The 26999-nt window shown below is 35.1% G+C and overlaps 1 protein-coding gene across 1 annotated transcript in view; it reads left to right on the forward strand.

Annotated features, from left to right (window-relative positions):
- The window catches only part of PREX2 (phosphatidylinositol-3,4,5-trisphosphate dependent Rac exchange factor 2), a 176629-nt gene that overhangs the window by 94771 nt on the left and 54859 nt on the right, over window positions 1-26999 (forward strand). The window contains exons 21-30 of the mRNA XM_031604865.2: window positions 2355-2472; window positions 3304-3488; window positions 6072-6233; window positions 9392-9614; window positions 9924-10131; window positions 15176-15355; window positions 18687-18781; window positions 20864-20946; window positions 21283-21373; window positions 22804-22932. Coding sequence (XP_031460725.2) covers window positions 2355-2472; window positions 3304-3488; window positions 6072-6233; window positions 9392-9614; window positions 9924-10131; window positions 15176-15355; window positions 18687-18781; window positions 20864-20946; window positions 21283-21373; window positions 22804-22932 — 1474 coding nt within the window. The remainder of the gene's footprint in view (window positions 1-2354; window positions 2473-3303; window positions 3489-6071; window positions 6234-9391; window positions 9615-9923; window positions 10132-15175; window positions 15356-18686; window positions 18782-20863; window positions 20947-21282; window positions 21374-22803; window positions 22933-26999) is intronic.

Here is a 26999-nt window from a genome sequence, read left to right on the forward strand (position 1 = left end):
CTGCAGTATGAAATTGAAGTTGTTACATACATAGCAAGTCAGAGCTCACCTATTTTTCAAGGGAATATGGGCTCTGGTAAAGAGCCCAGGTGGGCAAATAGTAAAGCTGGCTAGGATAAAAGATTATTTTTTTTCTACCAGGTGCATTTTCTCTCTTGTCGAAGCATGGAGTTCCTCCAGAAGTTAATGACATTGGAATAGGAGTAATTACTGTTGGCTGGAACGAATTTATATGCAACGTTACTGCTGTTTTATTTTTTCATCCACTTGTGTAACATGTTGGAATGCATACCTATTTTTCCTACGCAGAGTATTTATTTCAATCTAAAAAATGTATCTTTAGCAAATCACTGACAACTAAAATCCCCCAGATTCATGAGAATCTATAAGAAAATCATTGTTTAGAATTTAGTGCTATCAAGTGCTATAAGATAACTGTCTAGATGGTGATCTCCCTATGGTACCAAGACAGCTAAACTATAATTTACTAATCAGAAATGTGGATTTTTAATTATTTGGAAGATGACTATGGATTTATCCTATTTTGTAAGTAATTACTCTATCACTTAATTAACATGAATATTGCAGTCTCTCCTGTGGTTGGCAATTTCATAATTGAAAATGAATCTTTTTCTGTGTTCTGAGTACTCTACTTCTCAGTGTAAGGAGTCTTCCAAGCTGCCTGAATTATGAAGTTTCATTTCAGACTGTTGCAGTGTGAATAACTGTGTAACTTCTGTTGGACAGTGTTTATACTTTTGGTCTTGCCTTGAGAAAGAATACTGACTTTGCTTTTTTAAATTCCAAACAATTATTTGCAGTGATACTAATCATGTTGTGACAGATTTATGCCTAATTTATTACCCCTGTGCTGCATTTAGAGAATATGGTTCCAAATTAAATAGTGTTGTATCCTGTGTTAGCTTTTGAAGGGTTGACTTCCAGTTGAAGTAGGTAGTTCTTCAATTTCATGATTAGATCAAATTCTGAAATAAAGGAAATCTTTGGCATAATGTACATCGCTTCTTAGATATTGGCATGGCAGTCGTAGTGCTGCCAATGTGTTTGAGCCAAGGAAACCTTTAAGACTTCACAAATAAGCATCAGACTTTCAGGTGTACCTACAAAGATGAGTGGGTTTCAAAACCATTTTTGTTGTACAGCTTTTGCAGAGATATCTTCCAGCAACTAACAGAGGGCTCTGAAACTCAAGGGCCCTTATTAAAATATTTCAGTGCCTTTCAGTGAGAAGTAAGGCAGGGAGGAATCTAGAGAACCTGTACAGAAAAGGTACCTTTATTGTGTGGAAATGTCGTTATCTGGGACTAATGGGTTAAAGACAGTGGCAGAATATTGTGTATTATCACAGCATAGTCTGATGTATTTGGCATTTTGCCTGAACATTTCAACATTCAACTTAAACTTTTGCAATTCTTGCTTAACACTGAATTCTCAACTCAGATTTCTTTTTAAATTCTGTGAATTCAGATTAGTTATAATTGTGCCACTTATTCTGCCGTAGCTGTTACAGAGGGAATGATTAACTGACAGTCAAACTTCTTTTGAAGTGTAAAGGGAAGAGAAGAGCATTCTGAAGATGCCATGTTTGATAGGCCCATCCATATGGATGTGATGGGCATATGTCTAAACAAGTGAGGGGAAAATACAAGATATAAGGCTTACAGATGGCTTCCATAGGCTATGTGACCAAGCCACTGTTCTTGTATTCACATGCACCTCAATTACATAAGATGATGAACTTGTGGGGCCTGAGATTCTGTCCTTTTACTGTGTTTTGATAAGTGGGTTGTAAAACAAAGCATCTAACAGAGTAACTGTCAAAAAGGAAAAAAAACAAACAAAACAAAGGTGGTAGTGTGTAATCTTGTTGCCAGCGATACATGGGTGATAGATTAGGTGGACATGCTGTATGTTTGATTGGCATTCTGTAATCTTTGTCAATCTTGTGGATGAACTGCAGATTTTGCAAAGCAAAAATTCTTTCTCTTTATTTTTTTTACAATTTTCTTATCTCAAATATTTCTCAATCTGCAGTTGGATTTGAAATGTCTTAGATTATTTTTGGCAGAGACATGAAACTGATGGATGTCACACTGTCACAGATTTGCTACTGCTTCGTGACAATATATTTTGAAATAAATTAGTAAATTGAAATGCTTTAGCCAAAGCCAAAATTCTCTGCATTTTCAAAATACTATTTTTGACGGGTTCAGAAGGTAATAGAGATTATAATAATCAGGGCATTAAATAAACTATTCCACCTTTGAGAGCAGTTAGACAATTTGCATTGTAAAAGTTTTCTTGTTTTTTTTTTTTCTTTCTTCTTTTTTTAGCAAGACTCTATACAGTGGATTTACAACAGCATTGAAAGCGCACAGGAAGATCTTCAGAAAACAAATGCCAAGCCTCCGGGAGATGATGGAGGAGATGCCTTTGACTGCAAAGTGGAAGGTATATGGTGCTGGTTTGATTTTGTTTTTGCTCAGAAAGTTGGTGTAAGTAGCAAGGAAAGTAGGCAGTGGGTTTTTTTTCCAGAGATGAAGCTGCAGTCAGACAGTAGGATGTGCTTTACATAAGGGTTTGCTTTTTTCTGTGTTCTAAAAAGATAAATATAACATGCTGTTCTTTGAAAATTGTTACATGTCTCATTAAAAAAAAAAAAAGTTTCTGTGAACACTTTAGGAAAAAATTGTTCAATTTCTAATGCTGGGAATTATCCAAATTGTCACCACTAGTAATCACTGAGGGTTAAATTAGATGAGTTAGTGACTACTACGTGAGAAATAACAAATCAGCTATCCTTCAGATTATTTTCAGGCAATTGACATTTAGATAAGTTTGGATTCATATGCATGTATAAGGATTATAATTAAAGAGGTGGTTAATGAGAATTTTGTATTATCTGAATAAATGCTGACATAGTGGTTTCATTTCTGGGCATTTTCTCTAGCTTATTTAGAATTATTCAGATTTCCAATTTATTTTTGTTGCATTGTATAGCTCTAAATTTTAAATGAAATTGAATTAGTTCTCTTAAACAATGACTTTTTCTAAAAAGAGTCTGTAGTGACGTGTCTGTTCATGCAGTAGTAGTATTTTAACATTTATAAACCTCCTGGCATTCTGATTTTTAAATCACTCACCTCTTAGTTAGGATATTAGTACATTTTCAAGTAGAATAATCAGACCATACCTATTTCTAGAATGTTTGCCTATGTCCTTTTTATTATTCATTTTTTAATGGCCAATGCTCCTCTACTGATTTGTGTTTCTTTATTCTAGAGGTAATTGACAAGTTTAACACTATGGCAATAATTGATGGGAAGAAAGATCATGTAAGCCTGACTGTTGATAATGTTCATTTGGAGTATGGAGTGGTTTACGAGTATGACAGCACGGCTGGAATCAAGTGCCATGTGTTGGAAAAAATGATTGAACCAAAGGGATTTTTCAGCTTGACTGCAAAGGTATGAAGCAATTTTTGTATGTGTTTATTATTGCTAAGCTTAATACCAGTGCAGCAACATCTTTTTTTTCTGCTTAGGGTTGTATGCTTTTCATTTAATATCTTGTGACCTTTGTTCCTGTTACATTTAGAAGAATGATTATGTCTCAGGAAATAAAATAAGTTATGGTTATAAAATTGAGCCTCTAAACTGAACAAACATTAAAGAGCTTCAGTCTTCCATTCTTCCTGCGTCTTTTCCTATTTTCTTAATTATCAAATAAAACTTCAAATAAAGTTGAAGGCTCAGTGAAACATCAAAACTTTGTGAAGATGGGCAGTAGTTTCCAAATGTGGTTTTGATGAAACAAAATAGCATGTACAACTTAAATTTGTTTCAGTGAGAGTAATAGAAGTAGCATAGCATCTTTCTTCTTATGTTTTAAATTAAAATAAAGCTGTGTATATCTTGCTGGCCAACAATGGCAAAATCAGAGATGAAGTTAAAAAAAAAAAAGTGCAACTTAGGAGTTTTTGGTGAATATTTCCAAATATTAAAACATACAATAGACATGAAAAGGGATTGTGAAGGTTTTTTGTTGATAGTTTGTAGAACGGCTGGAGTTGAAAGAGACCTTTAAAGATTATCTAGTTCCAGCCCTCCTACTGTAGTCAGGGTTGTCACCCACTAGCTTAGGTTTGACAATCACATTTGTAAGTTCCTTCAAGACCCTGGGATGCTTGTTTAGACTGGCTAATTATTCAAAGATTATGCTTCCGTATTATTTTTTAATAATATGATTATGTTAGAAAAGTGATAGTGATCAAAAAGATGTCCAGTGGTTTAAAAACAACAACAAAATGAGCAGGCCCCTTTGCTCAAAGGCAATAATAAAAACGGTAGTGGCATTTTATCAATCATAGCTGTCTGCAAATGGTTCTTGGTGCTCTATATGTAAACTCTGCACTTGCAGTTAGGAAATACGCTTCTCTCCATTTCCTTCTCTCTCATCCTGCCATGTATTGTTGCTTTGCATTTTTAAACCTCTCTATTCTGCATCACATATAGTATAGTGAAGTAATCCTGGATTGCTTTCTGATACTGCAGAAATCCCTACTGTGTTTTCGTGGCAAGTAACCAAAGTTGTATGGCGAAAGTTACTTAATTTTAATGCATTTAAATATTTTTTCATGTCCGTTAAATTATTGAAATAGTATTATTAATTAAACCGAAAAAATTGCAAGTGTAACCAAAATAATTGGAATATTTTAATGCAGTAAGTACTCACTGTTGCAAAAGAGTTGGTCTTTCCTTTGTCCTCCTGAGGACATGAGAAAAATCTCAGGATCTTCTCATGCATAATCTGCAACTTCTTAAAAAGTTAAGGTTTTGTACTCCAAAATCTCTGTATAGTGTCATTTTTTTTTTTCCCTAAAATTTTCTAAACTACTCAGGCTTGTAACTTGTATTTTACAGCTGCAATGATGGGTAGAGTAGTAATGAACGGTAGCTGAAGAGAATTGTAGTCATAGTTCTCATGATGTATTAATGTTGTATGTGTTGTTTGTTCAGAATTCTTTGCAAGTTGGTGTAATATTAATACTATGGCATTGCTTTACAAAATTGTTATGTAGACTGACTGGCTGATGTGGTCAGTCTGGTACCAAAAAGATTTCTTTGTGTTAGGTCACTGAACTTCTTTATTTTGTTTAAATTTAAACTTCTGGAGTGTACTTGTGAAAAATTTTCCAGTTTTTATGATAAATTGCTTGGAGGTAGTTGATTATCTCTAAAATTCAAGCCACTTCTGTTTACATGTGTTAATCTGGATTTGGGGTGCCTTTGTTAGACCTTTCTAAGGCTCTAAATGTGTGCTTTTCAAACAATATTTTCAGAGGTTGGACACAACTGCAATAGGAATCTCCCATGCTCCATCATATGGCGAATTTCAGTATCTGAAATAAATCTTTTACTCAAAAAAGGGCTATATACTGCCTTTGACTGTTTAATGCTCCTTTCTTTCAGTTTTCTACCATCACTTGCTGGGATTTTCATCATAGCAAGACTTCAGTCTTTTCTGGCCAGTATAGCTTATTCTGTTCACTATTTCATGTTTCCTATGCAAAGAATGAAAAAAAAGGAAAGCACTCGGATTTATTAGATGCTTTTTCATTTTTTTAAAAAATATTCATCTGCCCATATAATGAATGTTTGCTACAACTAATGAATTGGTTTATGGGCTTTTTGTAATATGTGTTGCTAAAGTAATTATAGCAGATATTGAATTTTAGGTGAGCTGGGTTGGTTGCGTTAGTAGGAAATTAGTAGTAAATCCATTATGAGAGAGTGTTATGAGAAGCCAAGTGAAACTACTTGTTACAAGTATGATTTATGCCAGTGACAGGGACAAATTTAGAGAAACGTTTTTTGCTTTCCAGATTTCCATTGTTTTTTTGTGATTTAGTTCTGTGAAGTTAATGCCTATAATGTTAAAAGGCAACCGATTATCTGGCTTTTTCAGCCTAGATTATAGGGGATGATAAGAAAAGGGTTCTTTTAGTCATCTTATTTCATAATGTGATGATCTTGTTTTGATTCTCTTAGATTCTGGAAGCACTGGCAAAAAGCGATGAGCAGTTTGTGCAGAACTGCAACAGCCTCAGTTCCTTGAGTGAAGTAATTTCTACTGAGCTTCAAAGTAAATTCAGTGTTATCTGCAGTGAGAAAATTGAACATATCTACCGAAGAATTTCTAGTTACAAAAAGGTACGGCCTGCATGTCTTAAGCTTTGTGATAATTGTCTTGTAAGGGAAAATAAGCAAGCAAAATTGTATGATTTGAATAATTTTTCTGAATGTTTCTTACTGTGAAAAAAATATGGCTGAAAGATTAGTTATATTGAGTATTGAATGCCTTAACTGAGTTATTACATAAATAGTTTTTAAGCAGTGCTCTTTATCATCCCTTTTTTAGACACTGGGTAGTCATATCCTTTCTTGTTTGCTGTGTTCAGCTGCAGATAGAATCAACTACATATTTCCTACGAGAGGGCTTGATCAATACTGTGAACTTGCAGATTTTAACCAAATATGAAGTGATAACAGCAGAATTGTTTTTCCTTCTAGTACGCCTTAATTTTAAATATCGAATTGTTATTTTTTTATTCATCTCTTATGCCCTTCAAATTAGTATGACTTTTACTAGCCTGCCTATTAAGAGCAGTAGCTCTTTAAATTGTTAGATTAACTTATGTTAATAAAATTGTATAGCACAAAATAAGCGGAACATTTCTGACTTTCATACATCTGAGATTTAGGTTAAATAGGAAGTTCCACATCAATATGTGAAAGAACTTCTTCACAGTGAGGCTGATGGAGCACTGGAACAGGCTGCCCAAGGAGGCTGTGGATTCTCCATCTCTGGAGAGCCAGCCTGCCTGGATGCCTACCTGTGCAACCTGCTGTTGGGAGCCTGTTTTTCAGGGGGGGTTGGACTTGATCTCTAGAGGTCCCTTCCAACCACTAAAATTCTGTGATTTCTGTGATAGATAGAAATGAACAAATAACCTAGATTGTGATCTGTAATTACTGTCAGTGTATTTTTCTATATTTGTTAGTTAAGCAAGACCTAACCTAAGCAACCATTTGTTAATGATGCATACTTAGTTTTTCTGCCTTCTTTTATATTTTTTTCCCACGTAAAATCCTGATTATTCAGAATTAGGGACTACTTTTAAGAAATCTGAGTTGTGACACCTAAGAATATGTCTGTCCTGATACTTTATATGCTGAGAGAGAGAGGTTAGTGTAGAAGCTTTCTACCATTCTATAAGTTGCATGTTTTCTGGAGGGAGAGGTGGAAAACCTGTAAGGATAGTTCTGTATGGGATAAAGACAAAAAAAAAAAAAAAAAAGGCTTCCAAAGACTCAAATAGGGTAGTCTCTACCAAAAAAATGGAATAAATTCAGGAGCTGAATCCCTGAAGGAGAGATTAAAGTGGTACTGGTACTACATTATTTAACATCCAGGCTCTCAGCTGTTTGCCTGAACTACAGATTTCCACATTTCTAAAAACAATTTAAAATCGACATATTGTTTTGAAAGCAAATTTCTTAGTTTTAATATTAATAACAGCATATTTAGAGCTTGAGTAGCATGAGGTATTTTATACCTTTCCTCTAGCAAAAAAAAAAATTGACAGTGATGTACACTTTCTTTACAGGAGGCCAAGACAATAAGTGAAATTTTATTGTATTGTGCTGGTTATGAGTAAGCTGTGGGGAGATTTTCCTCATGCTTGTGCTGTCTAGAAAAATATATTTGATACTAACTGCACTTTTAAGCTCATACATTCAGAAATCAATAGTTTCATGGTTAGAGCTTTTAATAACAATTAATAATGCAGTGAATTGCAGGAACAGATAGGTCGTTTTCTTGGCAAGGTAAAGGTAACCATAGTTACAGAAGACTTTCGGATTGCCTGAGCTTGGCTTGGCTCCTGGTTTCACTGTGAAAGTTCGAATTCTATAAATAGAAACCCCATAGATTTCTGCAGTTCCTACTATTATTATTTTTATCAGAACATTTTGCTCATTATAAACTTGGAATCTAGTACCCTGAGTCCCAGATGTTTCTCAACACATACATGAAAATAATTTTGGGCCTGACTTATGACCTGATTAAATCTTAGCCAGGCATTTGGTCTCTCTGGAGAATGATGTGTGGGAGATTGAGATGAAAAATATGTACTGCTTGCAGAAACATTTTCATCATTGAATGTCCTTAGTGCCCTTCTTAACTATTTGTACATTCTTCAGCCTTTGAACAATTCCATAATTGGATTTCTTCTAACCTTCCAGATCATGTTCTAATATGAAGATTTAAATATAATTTATCAATCAGGAATTTACCAAGCTGAAGTAATATGATACCAAAATAAACAGAAATTTAAATACTAGCACAAAAAGCTGTTACTTCTCAGTGGGCATATATCTTGGTGCAGTGAAATGTTAGTCAAAGCCTAATTGATTGAATTGGTACTGACATATTGTATGAAATAAGCTGTACAGGTTAACTTCAAAGTATTCTTATGCGTGAGTTATGCTCTGTAACTGAGTTAGTATCAAAGGTCTTTGCAGTATTTTCTTTCTTTGCACCTTGCTCTTCATTGGATACAACTGAAAAGAGCCTGGTTCCACAGTCCTTGCATCTTCCCTTTGAGTATTTGCATATGTTGATAAGACTCCCTCATCCTTCTGTAGGCAGTCTCAACTGACTCAGCCTGTCCTCACAGGTTCTACCTTCATCATCTTTGTGGCCCTTTGCTAGACTCTTTCCAGTATGTCCAGATCTCATACTGGGGAGACAGGAACTGGGTACAGCAGCCTCACCAGTTCTGAGCAAAAGAGTACAATCACATTCACCAGCTTGCTGTCATTACTATTAGTGCAGCCATGATTACCATTAGGAAGAGCCATTTCTCTGTATGGAATTCATGGTATATAGTTGCAAATTCTTTCTTTTCTATATTCTTTTAGAATTTTTTTTTTTTTTTAGAAATTTGTTGAACTATGTCTGTGTCAGGAACTGTTCATATACATCATGTGAAATACAGCACTGAATTGTAAAGTTCTTCTAGGCTTCCTCTCCTGGAACACTGTTTAGTATTTTATGTACTCCAAGGAAAATAAATTTTACATTCATAAAACGTATCGTTTACTTTAAAAAATAAAATATATTAAAATGAAAAAAGCCATTAAATTATCTTTTTTTTTTTTTTTCTTTTGAGAAAATGGGATTTAAGAATTGAAGTATAGCCAGTATTATAACTTTTGTTTTCTAGTCATGTAGTTAAGGTTTGTCAGATGAGTGCTGACATACCAAAAGCCGCTATTCAAAATTTTGTTTTCTTCCCCACTTCTAGTTTTCAAGAGTATTAAAAAACAGAGCTTGGCCTACCTTCAAGCAAGCTAAATCAAAGATTTCACCACTTCACAGCAGTGATTTCTGTCCAACGAATTGCCATATCAATGTAATGGAAGTCTCTTACCCTAAAACCTCAACTTCTGTTGGAAGTGCTTTTGGTGTACAGTTAGACAGCAGAAAACATTCTTCACATGAAAAAGGAAATAAAAACAATGACCAAGGTAGGCCAGTAGAGTGTGAAGGAACTATGTCCAGTAGTTTTTTTACAGAATCATAAAATATTAAGACAAACCTTTATGAAATCCTCCTTTTTCACTATTTGTTTGCTCTAAAACATAATAAAAGCTAATTGTAATTTCATGCCAACTTTTTACTTAAGTAGTTAGACTTGCATGTGAAAAATAACATGCAAAATCAAATAATTACATGAAGCTTCAAGTGGGTAAATATTTCAAACTTTATTACTTATTTTACTTATTTAAAAATTTATATTAGCATATATAAATCTCACTGCTTTGTATTTTTCCTAGGTAAACTGAATCCTATGATTTATGTGCAACATAGCATTACTACTATGGCTGCCCCTTCAGGACAGTCTCTAAGCCAGCAAGAGGGTCATGGTCTGAGGTACCTCTTAAAAGAAGAAGATTTAGAAACACAAGATGTCTACCAGAAATTGCTGTTCAAATTACAAACTGCACTGAAAGAGATGGAAACCTGTGTCTGTCAGATAGATGAGTAAGTGAATGTTACTATCTAGGCTTTCTTTTGATTTTTCCATTGATGGTATTAATGAATATGGGTGTCCCTTCTACGTAGAATGGAATCAATAGATCAATATTGACTGCAGAAGAATTGTAAGAATTGCAGAATTTTCCTTTTTTTCCCGTGTACCTATTTTTTACCCATTTGTTTGTAGCTTTTGTGTGGAATGGAATAATAATTTTGAGGTGAGAGAAAAATGAAATGCTTATGTCATCAAGGCTTTCACTAGGAATGGAAAGCAAGAGGCAGAGCTACAAAATTATCTTATTTATAACTCATCAGTGATTGCCGAATAGTCCTGAAGATGAATTTGCTGGCAAGGTATTTTTTACTGATAGGAAGATTATTAGCTTATTAGACATTTTTAAAAAACAAATTAGCCTTAATGAAGGATTCTGGGTCTAGAGCCGCACTTGAGTGATTAGGACACTTGATTTGAATGTGGGAGGCTGAGAGTCACATCAGTTTGTCCTAGCTGAGGATGAGGATTTAAAATGTACTTTTCCAGTTGCGAGATAAGTGAGGTGGCGGCTTGGATTGAGGATGAAGAATGATAGGTTTTTTCTGTTTTGAAAGATTCCATGTGTGATATGAATGATTCCTTTTGAAAATACAAATTACATAAGTTTTTTAATTTAAAAGATCTTTTGTCATGTCATGTTTAGAAAGATGGTATATCCTTCTGCTGTTTTGTAGACCAGAAGAGGGTTTATCCTCTCATAGTTGCTTCTTTTTGTATAATTGAGATGGTAAAGTAATAGTTACACAGTAAAAAAGTAATTGTAATGTATTGCAATGCATAGGAATGAAAGTCAGTATAGATTGATTTATCGTTTTTTAAAGAAAGAATTGTTTTCATTGTCTTTACGTAGTTTTACTAATTATCATGTTGAAGGTAGTTAATATGATTTCAGTGCTCGGATGCGCTAAAAAATGACTATCTGTGGTGCCTGTATTGTAACTGATGATCAAGGAAATCAGTAGATCATATGTGGAAGTTCAGTCAATAAATATTTCAGGAAGTTCCATTTACCAGACTGTCACACTTTGCTTTCCACCCTCTTGATGGCTCTATGATTCTGTGACATAAGAGCGCAGCAACTTCTCAGCCTTTTGCTCATACAAGTGCATACTGACAGACACATTTATTTACAGACACACATATTGTTTGTATGTGTATATCATATATCTGCCTATATTGATTTTTGAGTCCCACAGTTGTGGAAGCAAGCACAAGGGTTCGCTCTTTCCTCTTTCATGAAGTTCCTATACACTGACATTGTAATAAACCTTGCATGAGGCGCACAAAGTTACTTAGCAAAAATTACCTCTTACTATTTGTAAAACTCAGCTTTTTGCTTCTTTATTCCTAACAGACTTTGAGTGGACTGTCAGTATGTATTAATTGCTGCAGAGCAACGCAATTCCATGCAGGAAATGGAATATGCTAGAGACCTACTTAAAACTGCTGAATAGGAAAAAGGGAAGCCAGCTGAGTGGGAGCAGTTGAGGAGCACCTAGGGTATTGTATCAGAACACAGTTACAGCTACTAAATACCTCATGAGAGAAGTGTTAGGATTACTAAGAAAGAGAATAAGAAGATAGAATAATCAAACAGCAATGTTGTAACTAGAAATATTCATAGTCCAATAACTTAGAGCGTATACTCAAACTGTTGATTCCTGAACTTTACAATGGCTGTACACATGCTTTTTCCTTTTGACATGAGCAACAATAAGATTCATGTCTTTATTTACTGAATTACCTTTTTCTGTGTAAGAAAATCCTAACCCGCACTGCTATGATTCTATCAGAAAAGAAAATAGGACCACAGTAGCACGATTTTAAATCTAAATGATACAGATTGGGCTCCTGAATGACTGTTCAGTACCCTTCGTAATAGCATTGAGAAACTGTTGCTCTGTCGTGTTACAGGTGTCTCTGCTCTATGCTAAGATCTGTGTCCCTATCCTCAAAATCCAGGGGTGGTGATATCTGCCCAACCTCTCCTATCTGTTAGTGAATGAAAGAGAACTAAAAAAGATGAGTGTTTCACCTCAAAGAGGTTGTGAATTATGTGTAGGGGATAAGTAAGAGAAGATGGTGTATTCCTAGCATTATCTCTATAATAATTTCCATTATGGCTCCTAAATAAGAAGTATGAATGGGAAAAGAAAGGTACGAACAAAAAGGCATTTATCCCCTTCTCACAGCCTCTCAAAGCTCCATTGACTCCTTGTTCAAGTAGTTTAACAGTATCACAGTATTTCTTTAGTACTGTTGCCAGTTGCCCAGCATTTACACGAGAATAAGTGCCTCCAGTTGCTTTCTTATAGGGTGACTTTATATTCTTGTTTCGCATGCAGTCAGCATGCTCCCATGATCCCAGGTGTTTTTTTGAAAGATACTTGTTGGAAGCTTGAACACTTTCCTGTTTTCTGCATGAGGAAAAGTCAGAGCAACTTACAAGTTGCATTGGTGTGGGTTTTTTTTTTTTTTCTTTTTTCTTTCTTGGGTGCTAGGGGAAAGGGGGCTGGCTATCCATTCTTAATGCTCAGACTGACCATAACATCTTTCGTTTCTGATATACTTACAGAATTGTGTTTATTTGGGTTCCGTATCAGATTAATTCCATCCATGAGGGTTTTTTTGGTCAAATTTTAAATTTCTGTGTTTATTGGAATTTTTTTTTTCTTTTCTGTAGTTACAGGGACTTTCTGGCTATTAGTTACTACTCATACATTCCTTATACATACTACTCATACATTTTACTCATACATACTACTCATATTTTTCCTCTGACAGATGGATGTCTAAGACAATTTTGTCTGTGGTAGACCGTCTCCAAAGAAAATACAATGTGCATGTACTATATTTAAAAAGAAGAAACACTTGAGAAAATAAGTATGTTTAAAAATGGTTGATGTGTTTTTCTGAGACCAGGTTTGGTTTTGTGTGTTTTAGATTCTCTGAATTGGGTTTCTAAAAGCACTTCAGTGACCTCAGGAACTCCAGCTCCAGAGCTCTGTTATCCAGAGTTCCAGCTTTCGTTCACAGTAGTTCAGCAAAAAAATTTCCTTAGAAAAAGAGCCTGCATGCTGGGAGAAAGTGAAAAGCTCCCTTAGGAAAAGCTCCAGCTACCTTCATCAGTCTTTTTCCAAGATCTTGGCAGCAGTGACTAAACAGTCGCATAAAAGAACAGGATATAATAGTCTGTCTGTTTCTTGACAAATAATTACTTGGGGGAAGATATTTTCAGGAGCTGAAATAGCAATTCATTATGCTTGTTTGTTTCTTACTCTCGATTACTTTCTTGCAACAACAAAATCCACAAGAAGTTACCAGAATGTATCTGTCCCAAGGCCTTTTCTTTTTTTATCCTAAAAGGAGGTGATAATGGGAACACGAGAAAATAAGAGAAGTATATATTAATTATTCTTTGCCTCATCTTCCAGTGGACAGTGCTACTGGGTCTTCTTGAAATTGACCTTTCTGGAAAAGTTAGAATCACCTGCCACATGTTTGTCTAATTCCTTTTTTGTATTTTGGCATTCAGAACATTCTGTACTAATCGGTCTTACAGATGTGAAGAACTGATTATTTAAAATTTACATTTTCATAACAGATAAGGAGAAGATAGATCAAACTGAACACCATTGTAAAGTGCACACTCCATCTTCCTTCCCATCTTTGTGAAGTCCTGCTAAGAGATTGCTTAAAGTGATAGGGAGGAACTGAGTGGTGATTTCACACTGAAGCAGTAAGGCATCATGTAGCCAAAATATGTCTTTCTAGTGGATGGATGAGCTTAAGGCCCAGTAGAATTATTTTTATTTTATACACAATTTATCTACATTTCAGTTTCAGTTACAGTACCTTTTCCTTCATGCAGGATGCGCGTATCTGACACGTATATTTGTCAGTCTGTCTCATTAGTTTTTAGTAGGAGAAAGCTATGCAGAAATGGTGAAAGAAATTGCTAAAAAGCTTTGTTTGCCATCCTTGTTTTCTTGAAGTTAATGTCAAGCCCTATGTTAACATCAATCAGGTCGTAATTCCAATGAGACGGAGCCATTGTTTGAGCTATGTGTTCATTGCTTTACAGTAAACAAACAGCATTACGAGATACTTTACCCTATCTCATTTCTGAAGTGTACAATTCTTTAATTTTTTAAGAACTCAACGTCATCTGATTTTAGTGAAAAATTACAATTTAGAAAGAAGTTTTTGCAAGAAAAATGCTGCCTTCCACATCCAAACACTAGTTTGAAAACATCATTGCAGTGGAGTGTTCTGTTAAAACAGAATAGTCTGCGTTATATGTTCTGATTTTGAAAGTAAATGAGAACATCTCATTCCCAATATAAATTAATCACTCAGGAATGTGAGTCTTTTTGCTTCCAATATATGTGCATTTTCCAAATGCAGCAGTTTGTACTGTTCTCTGTTCTTGACTGGATGTCATTTTGTGCTCTTCACAGAAGCTTGTAGATTAATCATCAGTTTTACTAGTGATAGTGACTTAGATGCTTGGAATGTGAGGAAATAACACAGGCATGTTAATAACAATTCTTAAAATGTTTTGAAAGAGGCTGCTGTATCTGCTACAGTAGTAATTAAGAAAATACATATTTTTCACAGAGAAATAGTTTCTTTATTTGTTATCTTGTTTTGTGCTGAGAAGCATCTGATTCATTCCTAGAAGTATTTCCATTAATATAAAATGTCTCCAAGAATAGGCTGTATTTCATCCTCAAATGAAATCTTGCTTTCATAGAGGTTCAAATAGTTGATTAGTTTCATCGATTAAAGCATGATCAAGTCAAATGAAGACTTTTTAACAGGAGAATATACCACCCTTGTTTCAAATAGTGTTTCAAACAGACATGGACTGAATAAAGGTAATCTCATGTCATATTATAGGATAATATTTGGAAGATGTTGATGAGAAATAATCTGTAGGTGGAAAAAACATTAAAAATCTTCGTGGTTTTTTTTTTTTTTTTTGTCTCTCAGCCTTCTTTCTTCAATAACGTACTCTCCAAAATCAGAACGTAAAACACCTGAGCCTCTAGTACCAGCAGACGGTGACAATGAAAAGGGGGAAAGGAATGGAAAGAAGGTCTGCTTCAGTGTGACAGGTGATGAACAAGAAGATTCTGGTCATGATACTATCAGCAATAGAGATTCTTACAGGTACTTTTACTAATAATATTTTTATTTGTCTGTCTAACAAATCAAGTCTGTGTGTTTGTATAAAATCAAGAAGAATTTAAAAACAAGTGATTCTGACATTTCTAGAATGACTGGTATCCAGGTATGTTACAAGATGTGTAAAATAAACTTGCTTGCTTATAGATTAGCTATTAGATCTTCAGTGTCCTTAAACTTAATAGGATATTACAGCCAGAGCTATAAAGCTTTTTTTTATATTACTTGTAAGAAATAGAATATTTTCGTTATGATGCTCCCCAACAAAATCTGAATATCTGCCATGGAAAGCAAGAGGCCACAGCCACCATTCTTGCTGATCTCAAGGAAAAAAAAAATCTGATTCTCAACACATGCTCTTTTTCTTCTTCTGGTCAATATGGTAGCAACATCCCACATCTAGAATTCATAGTGCATCATCCTTACTGTGAATTAAAATGCAAAGAAATTTGAAAAGGAAGAAGTAATTATATCAAGCACAGGTCTTTATAAAGACAACCTCCTGACGCTTAGAGAGAATTGGTTAATTACACTTGATGTAAAATCTAAATTAAATTTTAGCTGCAAGTAAAATAAGCCTCTATTATACAATGGCTTTCCCAAAAGTAATGCTTCCTAATTTATTATGTTTACCGACGTGGGTGTTGGTGGTACGGTTGAACCTTTCCACCAATATTCCATTGCATTTTGTTGCCATGTGACGGATGGCAGCAGAGGGCAGTCTGACAAAGCGACATCTGACATGGAAGTGCGTATGAAGCAAAAGTCTGTCACTGAATTCCTCCTTATGGGAAAAAATGGTGTTGACATTCATCATTGTGAATGTGAACTCAGTGAGGTAGTGAGTGGTGCACTACAGCAGTGGTACAGCAACAGTGGGTCACCTCTGCTGGTGCAGATTTTTAAGAGTGAAGCATGCAGGCTTTTTAACTTCATTTTGGGTGATGATGCATAGCTAATGGTGGTGACTGTGTTGAAAAATAGTGTTTTGTAGCTGAGAATTTACTTTATGAACTAGTGTTATTGTGTTCTTTGTATCAGTTGTAGTTTCCATGGAAATAAACAGGAGGTATTACTTTCAGAGCAGTGAACCATGATAATGAACACACATAGATTGATCTAAAACTAATGGCTATGTATGTTCATTATCATGGTTAATTATTACGACTAGAAAGTAGAATCACTTTTTTTTTTGCCTTTTTAGACTTTTTTGTAGTTTCTTTAAATAATTATATTAGACGAAACTTGAAATTTTCAGATCCCATTGTGACATTATTATAATTAGTATGCTAATTTCAACTGTTAGAATGCCCTAATTTTATATTGTAAGACCTCATTCTAAACCTTACAACACACACACACACACACAAAAAAAAAAAGCAGAATGATATGGCATGTAGTTGCTATGTTTAATCTGTTTCTCATTTTCCCATGTTTCATTTTCTCATACTTAGCAAAATCCTGTTTTAAATAACCTTCATCTTCCCTTTGGGGACTTTCGTATGTGAACAGAATTAGTTAGAAAACATTTCTTAATATCCAGCCAGAAATTCTTAATAATCCTTGGACTGTTCATTCGCTGTAGGAACATGTTACTGATGTCTTTTCATCTATTTAATGGATTTGATTGTAATTGTGCCACATTGGTTCAATTTAACATTTTCCCCACTCACTTGTAGCTGACTAGATACATTACTATGCCAAAAATAGTAAGAGTAACTTCTATTTTTACAAAAATAATCAAAACAAATAGGGAGCTTGTGAATGAATGAATAATTGTAGCCATATATATAAAATATACCTATTTATGTTTTGATTTATGGTACACCCAATTCATGGAACTAGAGCCAATTCCTTACGTTTAAATGTGCTTTAGGTACATTTGTACATGATCTTGAATTCACTGAGGTTTTTAAGACTCCCTCTACTGGATAGTTACTTGATCATTTCCCGAATCTAGACAGTCTTCTTCAAGTGAATAAACAATTCACTGTTGAAGACTTAGAATTCAATTTTTTCTTCATAGTTTTTTCAGTACAAAAGGTTAAGTTTTACTCTGTGCTGCAGAAGTCTGTCTATTTTCAGTATGGAACAATTTATTATTGAGAGAGAGGACGAGGTGAATGAGTATAGTATCTACAGCAGAGAAAACAGCAGGAAAAAAAACCCTCACATTTTAATCCCCAAATCTCCTTACCAGACCAATATGGGTGACATTTTTTATGCATAAAAATTTGCACTGAAGTTATATATGTAAACGTCTACATCTCTCACAGAATGAACATTCGGAAAAGCTGGACTAATAAAACATATTTTGGCTGTGTTGTGGTTTAACCCAGCAGCTGGCTCAACACCACGCAGCCCTTTGCTCACTCCCCCGCTTCCCAGTGGGGTGAGAAGAAAATAAACAAAGTGGATCTTGTGGGCTGAGACAAAACTATCTACTAAAAGAAAAAGGATAATATATATGTGAATGAATATATCAAGTGATGCACAAGCAATTGCTCACCACCCCTGACCAATGCCCAGCTAGCCTCCTTAGCAAGTGGAATAGATGAGATGAACTTCTGTCTCCTTCAAAAACTCCTTCTGCATAATATCCCTTTGACCAGCTTAAGTCAGATGTCTTGATTCTGTCCCCTCCCAGCTCCTTGGCCCTTCGCTGTAAATGGCCTCAGCTCTGTACAGCACTGCTTAGCAGCAACTATAAACATTGGTGTGTTATCAACACTGTTCTTCTAGAACCAAAATGTAGCATCATACCAGACACTCTGAAGAAAGCAGTTCTGTAGCAGCTTGAAACTAAGCCTGGTAGAGATAAGTAGTTTGTAATTTGAGTTTCTCTGCTAGTGAAATGGACTGAATCTGTTCTAAGCCCAATATGGGTTCTAGTTTGCAAATCATAAAACCAGAGTACTTGGTAATATTGTATTAGTTATGGACTGAACACAGAATTTAATTGTAGAGTTACTAAATTGTTTGAGGCAATAGATTCGAAAACTGTCGCTCATGTAAGAAAATCCAGTTGTTTCACATTGAAAGTATATATTTTCAGTCTGCAAATACTTGCTTGCAATGCAAACTTAGGAATGAAAATGGTATCATTGAGTCAGAAAGCTAGTTGTCTGAGCCCTATCATAACTGTAAATTATGACAGCCTAAGGACAGCGATCTTTTCTGTTAATAAAAAAATTGTAAGGACCATCTCATCATTAGGGTCAAAAGCAGAAAAGGGAAAAACTATGTATAATTTTGATATAATGCCTGTGTAAAAGGACAAGGCTTTATTTAATTCTGCTTTGTTTTGTTTTCCAAGCGATTGCAACAGCAACAGGAACTCCATTGCATCGTTCACCAGCATTTGTAGCAGTCAGTGCAGTTCTTACTTTCACAGTGATGAAATGGATTCAGGTATGTTTAGAGAAGTCAGCTATGAATCTGTCATTGGTTGCTTTTACTCAGGTTTATTCTTTTCATTTACCTGGCAGTTTTGTTGCTGTTTTTATTATAAAAATTGCGTCCTCCTTGGTAATAGAAGTGTGTTGTTTTGTTTCTGCCTAGCTAGAGCTGCACTTAAAGAGTTCTTCTGTGAAAGAGACAGCACCTCTGTGGGTAGACTGAATTAGTTAGAGCTCTTAGTGTGACTACTTTTAACCACTTTCATGCCCTGACCTTGTCAGAGTTATGTTGCACAGAGTGAGGATCATTTTAGGTGAGCACAGAATGCTTGCCCAGCCTGCGTCAGCATCCAGAATGCAGGATATGGCTGTGTATGTTTGTTGGAAGGAATGTGAGACCACATAGGAGCACATTTTTGTTTATGCCATGACAAATTGAATTTAAATAAATGCAGCTGCTAATAGGAATGAGATGGGATTTAACTGCATGGAGTACAAGGTCATATACTCAGGGACTAATAATAAAAATATTTGCTCTAAGCTGTTAGTTTATCATTTGGGAGTGATTTAGAAACAGAAAGAACTGGGCATATTAGTTGAATATGAGCCAATACTGAGACTTGGTCATAAAGAAAGAAAACTTTAGTGTTGGTCATATCAGGAGAGGTTTTTTTAAGAAAGTATTATGACATTATGCAAGGTATCTGAGATACCTTATGAATAATGTAATTCTAGTCAGTTGCTTTCAAGAAATTTGAAGAGTGGGGAGTAGATACAGAGAAAAGGGATAAAGAAAACACAGGGTCTTTATCTTCATCCTAGTGTACTGACAAACAGATATGACTCTGAGGTACTGCTTTTAGGTACCCGAACTGCTTTTAGGTACCCGAAAAAGTATAGGTATCAAGTGCAGATACAGTGTTAATGTTGATAGGTATTGCCACTCAGTGAACTTCCGCTTTCTGAATGACTTAATTTTCTTCTACTTCCGAAGCTAGCGTGGCTGACTTCAGATTGGATTTCTTTGGCACTGTGCTCCATTTGTTACTAATAAAATCTTGTGAAAGGTTATAACTGCTGCCTATAAAGGGCATCTAAAGGAGCTGAAAAGAAAATCAAGGAGACAAAACTGCTATTTAAGTGTTTCACTGACATGAGAAAAATGAGTCTAGATTGACCATGAATAAATTTGGGTTATAAATTATCAAGTGGCTACTCGTTATCTGTCATTGTAACAGCAAGGGGGAAAACCAGTTGTAAGCTCGGTTTTTCAGTTTTTGAAAGAGTTCAGCTTGCATCTCCTGTTGTCTGAGAGTGCCAGTGACTGAGGGCTGTGACCTAGGAGAGTCCTCCTCTGCATTGTTTTAGAAAACAATTTTCTGTGTACCACTAAAAGCTTTGTATCAAATACAGGGCTTGGTTACTGTATTGTTGTTTAAGTACCAAACTATCAGAACCATTTCAATAGTAAGAGCATTAAGATTGTGAAGAGTCAGTCCCCACAAAAATTTCTTGATTTTTGGTGACTTGGTGGTCTGCACCATTCATGCTAATTTGCTGGTTACTCTGGGACTGTGTTGTCCAGCACAGAAGAATCTTGTGTTCTGATTATAGGATCACTGGGATTGGAATGGACCTCTTAAGATCATCCAGTCTAATCCCCTGTTCAAGCTAGACCACATTGCCTAAATCCACATTCGTTTGGATTTTAAATATGATCCTTTCTCTAAGTGCTATTTCTGTATTATGCTGTGTGCCTAATGCAAACTACGTGGGGAAAACGATTGCATACTGTGGGATTGCGTTCAAGAAACATTTAGATGTTGTACTGAGGAACATGGTTTAGTGGGGAAATGTTAGTGATAGGTGGATGGTTGGACTGGATGATCTTGGAGGTCTTTTCCAACCTTGGTGATTCAATAATTCATTCTGTGATTCTGAATAACGCACCGTGTTTACTAGAACTATAATGGGTATAGTCCTGAAGGCCTAAGTATCATATATGTGCAAAGATTACCAGATTACCCAGGCTATAAATATTTTGGAAAATGTGCTGAACCTTCTAAACAATTTCTAATTTTAAAATATTTTTCAGGCGATGAGCTTCCCATAAGTGTTCGAATCTCTCATGATAAACAAGACAAGCTCCATAGCTGTTTGGAACATCTTTTTGGTCAAGTATGAGATTTTTTTTTTTTTTTTGCCTTTAATAATAACATCCATATTTGATCTAAAATGTCTTTAGCAATTTTTTTATTATTATTATTATTTTTTTTTTACTTTTGCTTTCCACTGTTTCTTGGGATGGTATGTATTTACTCCTTCTCCTTCTGTTTTTCTGTAAATAGTTCAAAACTACCGATTAAACAGGCCCTTGTATTTAGTAACTTTAACTACAGCAATTAGGTAAGAAAGCATCCAAAGCAGTTTTCTTCTAGTCTGTGTTTCTCAAAGAAAGAATTTCAGATCTCTGCTATAGAAAACACCTGTCTCACAGAATTTTGATCCCAACAGGTTGATTCAATTGTCAGTCTTCTGAAAGGACCAGCTGTGATGAGGGCCTTTGAACAGACAAAACACTTTACACCGGGCCGAGGCCTACAAGGTAACAATTCTATCTATCTGAATCAAAAGGCAGCTTGAAAAGTATGTAGATTTGGCCATGTAATCCTTGAGCTGGATGTTAAAAAAAAAAAAAACTAATTTTTGCTTATTTTTGCTATATTATGTGATAATTGATCTTGGAAAATTTTAAGTAGATTTTAGACTTAGTGGAAAACCTGTTTCTAACACTTTTATTGTTAGATGTATATTTCATATTTCTTGGAAAGTCACCAGTTGTAGATTCTGAACTGGCTATAGAATTGCTGAGTTTTTTGAAGTAAGAAGCTGATTTTGTGTCTTGCAGGTATCTTTATTACATATTTGTCTCAATTTTTGATCTGTTTTAATCTATTTTGTAGACATTTTTGTACATATTTTATTTATGAAGTTGATTTACAATTTGCAAATGTAAATTTATAGTCACAATAATATTTATACCATTTATGTACTTACATAAATATTACTGATTTAAAAAAAAAAAAAGTGTAATTTGAGATAAAATAGGCAAGTGTTGATAGCCATAAGATTATGATGAAAAACACTATGGACTTCTTTTAGCAAAGAGTTAAAAATAATTAAAAAGAAAGGTCAGTGGGAGGCAGAATGTTGTATTGTTGTGTATAACTGTGCAGTAGGTTTGATTATGGATTATTTAACCCTGCCACATGTCTTTTTGCAAAGAAAGCTAATTGTAAATGGCATAGAGCAGATCTCTGACTTCTACAGATCACCAAAATCTCACTGATGTCAAGAGAATGTAATTAACTGCAGCCCAATTACCTGGTCTTTTGAAGCCTCAAGTACTCTGAGTTTGTTTGGAAGTCAGCATAATCTCTTCCTCTTACTTACCTTCTCTTTCTCCATTTCCAATTCTGGGACCAAGCCTATGAGAATGAACCTAGAGCATTTGTACTTAAGTTTTCAGTGTTTCAGGCTAAGCATGCGACAGACTAACAAAACATTAACCTTTCAGTGATATAATAAATGTTCAGTTAGTCACAAGGTATGGACGAGCTGGGTGTTTTATCCTTGGTATTCATGAACTTCTGAAACAGTACAAGGGGCACTTGAATGCTTTAAGAGACTAGGTCAAAGAATAAGTAATTTTGTCTTAATTAAAATTTAATTTTCTAATTGGATTAGTTTTGCATACACTTGCCTCTAAAAGTTCTGGGCTCTCTTGCTCCATGAGGACAGTCACATTCTGTCTGAAATACCTGGTTCAGAAGGAGTATTTTTTTGATTGTTGCTTTCTTACTCCTTTGACTAAGTGGGGAGCTTAGACAATTGCTAGGCTTGTCACTCTGACTGTAACAAGAGTTAAATAAGACGACCTCTTCCTGTGGTATGAAAACATTTAAAAAGAAATAATGCCTGTGATTTTTCTCAAGAGATTTATACAGAAGAAATATTGTTTTTATTTTTGCATAGAGTTTCAGCAGGAAATGGAACCGAAGCTTAGCTGTCCAAAGAGGTTACGACTTCACATCAAGCAAGACCCTTGGAACCTTCCCAGCAGTGTCCGGAGTCTTGCCCAGAGTATCAGAAAATTTGTTGAAGGTCAGTAGGAAGAGTATGGCCATAAACAAACGCTCAATTTGTGGCGTAGATCCTGGAAAAGGGAAGGGGAAAGATACAATTGCTTGTTTAAACACCTGAATGTGAGGACTTTTTTTATGCTTATAGTAACAAGATTAGTGGAACACGTCTCAGCTGCCTGATGCTTACCCTACTGATATTAGATACTGAAGGGAAGAGAGTTTTCAGATAAGTGCAGGGAGTTTGACTGATTTGTCATCTTCATGGGACAGATTGGGCTTTCCTTGAAATTAAAATCCTTTTTTTGTACCTTCTTAAGTGGAAAAATGAAGACTGCAGAATAACCTTTGGCCTGTTTCTTCCTCTTATCTGTCGTTGTTCTGGAATCATTATCACTTCCTCAGTCTATCACATCTGGTGCCATTATTGCTCTTTCTTTACCTCTCTCCCACCATTGTCTAATAGTTACTTAGTGCTTTGCTCTTCCTTGACACTAACTGACAATGTGATCTGTGGTTTCCTACAGTCTCCTGGCTTCATAAGAAAGTAATGTCGATTTCCTCACCAAAAAATTTTACCTGTAGCTTCTGCTTTATTTCTTGTACTGTTTGACAGTGAAACAGAAATAATGAGCCAAATGATCTTTATAGAACTATTTGCACTTGGAGTCTATGTGAGAACAAATAATTGTGTCAGATCTAACTTTGAATGATTTGTGTGTGTTTATCTTTCATTTTCTTGGCTAATTTCCATGGTGCTCCATTAAGAAACAATGAAAAGTTGGATCACTAAAAAAAAACTTTCTGCTAAGTTTTATTAAGATACACCTCCATAAACCAATCCATTAAAACAAACTCCTCCTCATCTGAATTTTTTTCTCAGATCAGAAGCGATCATATTTTCAGATTGGGATAGAAAATTACAAGAACAACCACAAGAATGGCTCCTGCATATAGGGTCAATCACAGTGGGCTAATTGTTTAATACTAAGAATACTTATTTTAATTTAATTATGGTTGCCACGGAGTGAAAAATGAATAAGTATTTTTGGTACTTTTTTTCTGAAGGGCTGTTTCTAGTTTCTGTCAAAGAATATTCAAATATTAATTTGGGAGTTTGGGAGGAATGGAAATATCTTTAACAGTCTTTCACGACACCTCTTCTAAAGATTTTCTGAAGCCTGACAGACAATCTTTTGTATACATTGTTTGCCTGTAAATAGCATTAATGACCAATTTCAACACTGATCTTATACCCTTAGTATTGGACTGAGATTATTCAAATGAATTTGGTTTTAAGTCTAGTACAGAATTTCATGGGGGAGTTCAGCAAGGTCCAAATGAATCACCACCTTTCCATTGTGCAAGATTTCACTTTTTCAAATGCTACTATAATGTAATAGAGATATTTATCAGAAGGAGACTAGAAATTTACTGAACATTTTCCTTGTGTTTCAGAAACTGGGATGAAAAATAGATTTTCTCTGTTAATAATTTATAGTAGCTAACTTTATTGCAATTGTTGTGCTTGTAAATACTGCATGGCTCAGAGATCAGAACATGGAAAGGCATTATTCTTGTGTTCAAGGACAGTGTGCAATCTGCCTCATCTTTACTCATCACTCTGTCTTGGAAGTTATCTGCCAATTTTAAATATTCTTGGCTCTCCTGTTCCATCCATGTCACCTAAGCATTTGTCAGAGATTTGTAACACTGGTTCTGTGCCATCTTTTTAACCAAATAATTTGTTTTACGGTTAAGTTATTATCTGAAGCTGTTTATTCAACATTAATAGTCCTTAAAGGTTTCTGCTGTATTCTGTTTGTTTTTCTTAGTTAATTCTTATTCCGCCTCCTGCTTATACCGCTCATATTTGGTCCTGAGAATCTAGAGGAATGTTATCCAAATCTTCATCATCATTTTGATCTATCTGTGGGACCAAGGCCTTCAAGTGATGGGAAGGATTCCTGAAAGCAAAAGATTCTTGTGGCTTCCCTGGCACAAATAGTGTGAAGGAGAAATAGGAGAGTGGAAGTGAATAATTGCTTAGTTTACAAGGCATGACTGGACAGGTATATTTAATTCAGTGCTGAAAAGATTCAGAGCAGAAACGTGTCCCTCGGGCAGTTTTGGAGGCTGCTGTCATTTAGACAGGCTTAGGCTTGTATAAATTAAACGTGAGACAAAACCAGCGTCTGCATCTAACTAAAATCAGATGAGCAGAAAGCAAGGTTAAAAATGCTATAGCAGCTAAATTTTCCCCTCATATCTGCATTTTTCTTCTCCTTTCTACTTTTGCCATTATGTGTTGTGTTTACATATGGTCAGGATACACAGGAGAGTTCTGTTCTGACCTGTTTCTGGCTGAAAGCTTAAAACGTGGTACAACAATTAACTTTCTTTTTTTCCTCTCTTATTTGCGTTTTTTTCCTTTTTTCCTCTTATTTCAGAAGAAACAAAGTATGTGCCATTAATGACTGCTTGATTGGGCTTAAGCCTCTTTTGAACAAGTTGAACAAAGTCTTGGGATATTCAAAGCTGTCTGAAGTATCTTCATGTTTGTTCCTAAGTAAAGTGATATTTCAATAATCAATAAGATGTCTCTTATATCAGGTTCCATAGAAAGTAAGCAGAGGATATCACAGATAGAAAACCATGGGGAAAAATAGTTGTAAATAATGTGCTTAACCACTGCTGATGAGTGCTGAAGTAAAGCAGGGATGGATGCTTCCAATAAATACATCTCTGTACTGGAAACCAACTCATTTTTATTTTCAGAAATAGGTCATAGACTATTGTGATATATGTATATATATTTACTTTTCTGTTGCCTTGTAGAACATGTTGTATTAGATTAGACTGATTAGTAAATTAATTCAGAAGGAAACATGGGATCCTCGTGAAAATGAATTGTTTAATACCTAGATCTTGGTACTCTTTTTATTTAATTTGTTTAATATGTATGAAGAAATGGGGAAACATAAGAATGCCTTGAGGATGAGAGAGTGGTTGTTTTGACCTGTTAGTTTTCTTTTTATGAGTACTAGAACAACAACAACAACAAAAAGTAAACTTTACTTCAGAGTAACTTTAAAACACATAGGGATTGCCTTCTCTCTTGTCAGTTGTAATATCATATAATTAGAGAAGGAGAGTTTTTACTATGGTTGCAGTAGAAGTGAGCCTGGGAAGGCTAATCAAGGTGATGGACTTGAAGAGTCCTGTGATTAAATGGCATACAGATTCTAGGAGGATTTATCTGGAGGTAAGTAACTTAAGGAAAAATGAAAGTTCTCATTTAGAGTGACTGGGCCTACTAAATTGTTATACCAAAGAAGGTGAAGACAAATTGTTGAATTGTTGGCTGAGGCGGATCTTGGAAGATGGAGTACTTTTTTTTTTTTTTTTTTTTTTTTTTTGTGCAGAAGACAGCAGTAGTACAGCAGGAATTCAGTGGTGGATGAATAGAGAGAAAATAACGTAGGTATAAGATTTTGAAAATACATGAGATATATGTGACATGGAAATCACAGAGTGCAGGAAAAACAAAATGAGGGATGACTAGAGCAGGAAGCAGGAAAATCAGCCTGATGGATGGGAAGAAAGAGAACTTTTGGAAGCATAACAACAGAAAGGAGTAAGGAGAGCAAAGTTAAGCATCTGTAAATGCTTCCCTTCGCTCTCCCTCTCTCCACCCTGCTAAATAAAAGTAGCATATTTAAAAATGATGTTCTAGAGGAAGTCAAAGCTAGTCACACAACCTGATGAGGAAGTGCAAGTTTTTTGCTAGCAAATTAATTTTAAGTTTAAATAAGGAATACTGTTCTTTTGAGTAGGGTCGCATTTATTTTAACATGGAGTGTAGGAGCTTTTTAGTCATTGAAGGCATAAAACTATTTCAAATGAAATAATAAAACATGAAGTACAAATCTTTGTGTTACTACAAAAATATCTTTGTATGTGAAAAACAAAATAAAACTAAAATCTAGCCTTCAAGATAAAAGTTTTTCTAGCTAAGACCAAAATAGTGTGATGGGGGAAAAAAATGTTGAAAGCTTCTTGTATTACGTAACACGTGATCTAAAGAGA

This window comes from Phasianus colchicus, chromosome 3, assembly GCF_987193195.1.
Source record: "Phasianus colchicus chromosome 3, bPhaCol1.hap1.1, whole genome shotgun sequence".
Taxonomy (NCBI): Eukaryota; Metazoa; Chordata; class Aves; order Galliformes; family Phasianidae; genus Phasianus; species Phasianus colchicus.